Source organism: Accipiter gentilis, chromosome 4 (assembly GCF_929443795.1).
Source record: "Accipiter gentilis chromosome 4, bAccGen1.1, whole genome shotgun sequence".
Classification (NCBI taxonomy): domain Eukaryota; kingdom Metazoa; phylum Chordata; class Aves; order Accipitriformes; family Accipitridae; genus Astur; species Astur gentilis.
Window position 1 is genome coordinate 20,692,997 of NC_064883.1, and position 6,000 is coordinate 20,698,996.

At 47.4% G+C, this 6,000-nt stretch overlaps 1 protein-coding gene across 1 annotated transcript in view; it reads right to left on the reverse strand.

The window, feature by feature from the left end:
* CASD1 (CAS1 domain containing 1) overlaps positions 1–4,555 on the reverse strand; it is a 33,014-nt gene extending 28,459 nt beyond the window's left edge. The window contains exon 1 of the mRNA XM_049798568.1: positions 4,201–4,555. Within this exon, the coding sequence (XP_049654525.1) occupies positions 4,201–4,333 (133 nt within the window). The 5' untranslated portion in view covers positions 4,334–4,555. The remainder of the gene's footprint in view (positions 1–4,200) is intronic.
* Positions 4,556–6,000: the final 1,445 nt, after the last annotated feature.

A 6,000-nucleotide genomic window follows, 5' to 3' on the forward strand; every position in this document is an offset into this window, starting at 1 on the left:
TGTGCTTTGTGTATATTATCCTTCCAATATACTACCTTTTATTTTTATCAAATGTTGCACTTAGATACACTACAGTGTAGTTATACAAAGAGTATAATTTCTCTGAATTTTATTATGCTTATTATTCTAATTCATCATTCCTTAAAATCATGTTTTTCCATTGAAATTGTGAAATCTCAAAGTCTTCATCCAGAGCCAAAACAGACTATATTTCACAATGCTTTGTCTAAAGAGCACACTATTTCGAAGAAATGGAAATTCAATTGCTCTCTATTATTCAAAATAAAAATGTAGTTTTAAGCAGTATCTATCATTGCTGACTGAGTTTAAGAACGCAACATTTTAAGTAAAAACTTATTTCTAACAAGGTTTAGGACTGTACTTTTGAAATATGATAATAACTAAAAAATGCATAGCACTAACCTCACTGGATAGTATATAAACATTTAGTCCACTTAGCTCTTCACAGAAGCTGTATGCAAATTAAAGACAGTCCTTAACTTCTCTTAATTCACTTCAAGTTTTGCAAAAAATGTAGGTGACCTCTAAATAGGATGGTGTCCCTGATATTGAATTTTACTTTCCACAACCCCAGTCCAGCATTTTTTCATACAAGTAACTTTTATACAGGCAAGTTTTACTGGGAAGTGCACTGGGCTGCTCCTATCTATAATAAGTATTTGCATGACTAAGGCCAAAATTAGCTGAAACCTTTACATGTAAAGATAATCAGGCAAAACAAAGGAGTTCTAACTAAAGTCTCAATCATCCAAAAGCTCCCAAAGGAAGCCAAGATAAAAACAAGCACTTATGTATAAAACATATGTATATTCTTAACTTTAATTCATGCCTTGTGAACTTTTCAATATTGCAATGGGAGAAGAAAAATAGATGACAATCTGCACAACATGGGGTTCTAAATCAAGCAAGAGAAACTAGCCTAACTACCAAAAAGTTAAAGCATCCAATTGCCACTCCGTTGGAATCTTAAAAAGTGCAGGCACACTGAAAACATAGAATATCTATATATTAATACTTTCACTCCTAACCAGGGGTAGTGAGAAAAAGGAAAAGGTATGAAAGAAGCAGCCTTTATGTGCCTTTATTACTTTTAGAATGTCTTCCTCAAAAAAAAAAAAAAAAAAAAAGTTTTAAAAATAACTATCTCTGAAGCACTCTTTGTGTACCCATGCTTGTCCCACAGAAAGAAGGATTCACTGACAAACCTTCTTCACATGTACCATTCTCTGTCCGGTTATATAGATTTTTTGTGGCTTTTTCCTTCTGGCTGAACTGTCCAAGGGAAAAACTGCAGTAGGACAGGCTAGAGGTCTCAATGCTGTCAATGCGCTTCTGTGGTAAAAATCTGATTTTGTGAATAATAGAGGACATGAAATAACAAAGTATTTTGACTTACCACATAATTTTTCTTCAAAGACAACTGTGGTCTTTGCTGCCTTTTATATGCCCTACAGGACACCAGGATCTTGTATGTATCATCAGGCATGTCTAACTCCATGAATGACATGTCTAATTTCTATCTCATTTTCTCTGTTATTCAGGCAATTGCTGTTTCAGCTTATGCAAACTTTAGGTCATCAGTTTCTTCAGCTATTAAAGACCAAAATTTTGGGTTTTTTTCTGGGGGGGGGGGAGGGAACCTCACCCCTCCCACAAAACAGACTTCACCACTTTTTGTTCATATGCAGCTCTCTTTCATTTCCTCCATAGTCCTGGACATCTATGAAAGAGAGACAGTACCCACATGGCTGGTTAATTCATTGTTAAATTTCTTGTTTGCCCCACTGTGACAGAACATACGTTCACCTGAAAAAGTTGGTCTTGCCTGCTCTCCTCTTCCTGACAGCAGCTAATGACAGATGCTCATAGACAAAGTATAAAAGCACGACAAACACAGAGCAATCCCCTCCTTGGCACGGCCCAGCTTTCACAGCCTGGCAACTTTGAGCCAGAAGTGCAGCATGTTTGCAGCCCCACCTCATCCACCCTCTGCAAATCAGAATAACCCTTTTCGGGGCATTTTTGATATAAAATATTGGCAACGTGTTTTAAAATGTCTTGTATGGGAAAAAAGTGCTTTCTTCTGATAATTTTAAATGTATTGCCTGCTAATTTCATTTTTCAGTTGATACTTTGTGTTATGACACAATCACAATGATTTTACCTTCCCCCAATAATTTGTAATATTTGAGACCATTACCAAGCTAATAATTTTCTGTCCAGGCTACAGAATTGTAATCTATTTCATTACTTTTTTGTACAGGAACTGGTTTACTGTTCTGCCATTTGCATTGCTCTTTTGTACACGTTTTCCAAGCTCTATTGTACCACTACTTAGTGGGGGTGACCAACACCACTGACAATAAGCAAGGTGCCATTTAGCTCTGACATCTGCTGAAATTCAGAGGTTTGGGATCACTCAAGGGTTGCAGAACGATCTCTCAAGCACCTCTCTGCTTTTATCTATCCTGTAAACTTTTGTCTGCTATAAACACTCCACCCTCCTTTTCTAAACCATTTGTCTTTCGAATGTTATTTGTTCAAAGGAGCCCAAACTTGTAACTCTGTATTCACTCTCACTCTACATCCTATCTTTTTAAGTTATGGGAAAGCCTCTCTCTTACCCTGTAACTGCTTCAAGAAACTAAAAGCCTTAGGCAAAGGAACTTGTTGAAAGCTTTGTGAAAAGCCCATACAGACCGTATCAACTTACATAAAAGACTGCAGAGTCTCACCGTTTTGCACTTTGTGACTCACCCCTCTCATCAACTCTCCCATAATATATCGTATATATGCATATTCCAGTTTTCTTGTAATCTGCTTGATATGGCAGTCCCTATTTTCTTAGGCCAGTCCTGCAATCCCTCTTCAAAAGAGCATCACATTTGCCACACCCCTTCCATCTAGTTTTGCAGCTGATTTGTGCCTTAAGCAACACAGCACAACAGGCAAGTTCAATTACTTCATGCTTGAGCTCCTCCAGAATTCAGTAAATGCCTCCATGTCTTGCAGCTTAGTACTAGTCAGTTTATCAGACTTACTGACGTGCCAGCCAGGGGGTGAATCTAGGGAACTGTATCCATAAAGATCCCTACCCCCTTTCCCATTTCCACAATAAACTGCCTCAGCCTTGTCCTCTGCAGATGCTGGCAGCAAGTGTTAGAATACAGCAACGCTAGGTGCCCCGCAATAAACAGAGCCGCAGCAATCTCTCTTTGGATCACCCTCCTGGTTTACCCACAAAAAACATACTACATTTTCTAGCGTGAATTGGAAACAAGAAAATATTTCCCTTTAGCAGTGCCATTAGCATTTACGGATCATGCCAAGATTCACAGCTTCAGGGCCAAAACAACCCGAAGGAAGAGGGATCAGCAAAGCTCCCAGCACCCCGGTAACCGGCGCGCACCTGCGCGCGTCCCCGTCACGTTCACCAGCTGCGCTCTCCACACCGGGGTTACTGGCTGGTCCGCAGCCGCTAACCACACGTGAATCCAAACAACTCTTCCTCTCGCTTCGCCCACCGAAGAGGCTGGGTTTTGCTATGTTTGAGGCAACGGTGCAAACAGCGAAGGAACATACACCGAGTCTCGTACCGATTAAGATTTTAATCACTGACTGCCAGGCAAAGGTCATTAATTATCCTGCAGGGGAACAAGTCACAGGGGAGAAGTCGCCCTCTCCTCCTGCGACCTCACCTGCAGCCGTTCAGCTGCTAGACACGCCGCAGGCAAGGCCCCGAGAGCTGGGCTGGGCTGGGCTGGGCTGTGCTCACAGCAAAAACATCGCACCGCCACAGACGCCGCGAGTCACGCACGCCCGAGCCGCGGGGCCTCGCCCGGCCGGCGGGAAGCCTGCGGCGACCCCGAGGCCGGGCCCCGCCGGCCGGGCCCCGCCACGGGGGAGCCGCGCCGCCGGGTCCCCGCCGCCGCTGTCCCCAGGCTGGCCTCCGGCAGCGGCCAGCGAGCTGCCGCGCCGCGCTGCCCTCGCCGCCCCTGCTCGCCGGGGCGGGGGTACGCGCGTCGCCCCCGCCGCCCCTCGGCCCCACCGCGGCTGGCCCCGGGCGGCGGCCCCGCCGCCCTCCCTGCACGGCCGCGGTCCCCGGGCTCCGCCGGGGCTCCGCCTCCCGCTGCCCGCTAGCCGCGGCCCCCCGCGGAGCGCCCGCGGCCGCCCCCTCACCTCGGTAGCGGCGGGAGGCGGCGTGGCAGGCGGTGAGGAGCAGGACGGCGCCCAGCGCCAGCGCCTTGGCGCTCCTCACGCTGAAGTAGTAGTTGATCTCTCGCTTGCCCCCCGTGTAGGCCAGGGCCGCCATCTTGGCTCCTCCATGACAACAGCGTGCGATGGAGCGGGCGGGCGCAGCGGGGCAGCACTGGGTCCCCGCTGGCGGCGAAGGCAGACCCCGCCGCCGCCGGCTGCCGCCGTCCCCACCGGCGCGGCGGAGAGGTGCTCGACACCCCGCGGCCGGGGCGGAGCCGCCGCCGCCGCCCTCCCGGCGTCGCCGCTTCCCCTCGGCCGCCGGCGGGCGGCCCCAGCGCTCGGCTCCCCGCCCCGCGGTGGCCGGCTCGGCGCAGCGGGCCCCCGCGGCGGGAGCGGGGCTGCGGTGGATCCCCCCGGGCTTGGTCCGAGGCCCGCGGCTGAGGGGGCGGAGGCGCGGGGTGCCTGCGAGGCGGGGACCTTGCAGGCCCCCGGCGCCTCGCTCCTCGCCGTGGGGTCGTTGGGACTGTGCTCCATGAAGGTGTACCTGGGCGAGGTGCGGTGCCTGAGGCGGTGCGGGACTGCCGGCACCGGGCAGTGCTGGCTTTTTCCCCAAGTATTGCGATTTTTAAGCACTTGTCGCTCGTCAACTGACATGGAAGTGGTCAGCCCGGGCTGGGAGAGACGTTCACTCCCTCTCAAGGTGGATAACGCTGTACAAGGAAGCTGAACCGCGTTGACAGATTTACCTGGGTTTATGGCGGGGGAGAAGAAGGTGCGTGTTGCGAGCGAAGTGCTGAAATCTCAGCAAAGGGAGGTCCTGTTCTCCACAGTCTCTACTTGACTCGTACCTGGGGGAAGGTGCAGGGTTCCAAATCTGCCCTCCGAGGCCTGGCCCTCACCGAAGGTGCTGGTGAGAAGCTGCCCGCCTAACCAGCCAGGCCCGGAGCAGCGCAGGCCGTCACAGGGAACACATTTCCACAAAATAAAGCAACCGTATATAAACAAACGTAAAACTCAGGGAAAGTGTTCAGTATGCATTCGCATAAATATGGGAGCTAAACGGTGAGCAGTTGTCAGGCCTCGGGTTTGTGATGAGTACTTACAAAGCTTGGCAGATATTCTCCCTCCGATCCAGCAGAGCTCTTTTCATGAGGACTGGCCAAAAAAATGAATCGAAAATTTTATTTTTTTTTTTAAACTGAGCAGGTAAATAATAATAATAATCAGTTATCTGGATATGGAACACAAAAAAAGTCTGGTTTTCATTTCACCATCCTTCCACTTCCCTCTCATCCAAAAACCACTATTCTGGAAGTTCTGGAAATCACTGAATTTCATTATTCATTTAATAGTACGTGAAAAAAAAGATTGGGGAAAAAAAGAAAAAAAAAAAAAAAGTGAAACGTTTGAAACAAAACCAGGAAGTCTACACACTGTAAGCAAAGTTTTATTTTCAAATATTATCTGAAAAACAGAAGAACTTAATGCATTATGCAAACATAATGTAATGTACATACAAAATTTGAGTTCCAAGTAGTCTGATGTGCACTCTTACTATATATTCAAGGTATATCCCACTTCCACCCAAAGTCTTCATTATCTGCCAACATAGTATCTTTATTCTGTTAATTCATTCACTTTCCCAGCAATGTTTTTAAATAATAAAAACACTTTACTATTTTAAAGTGTTCAGGTTCATTCTCTCAGGGAAAGAGGAAAAAAAGGTACCAGGTAAACTCCCAAGTGTACAGATTTGTAGTTACTGTGTTATTTTTTCCTTAA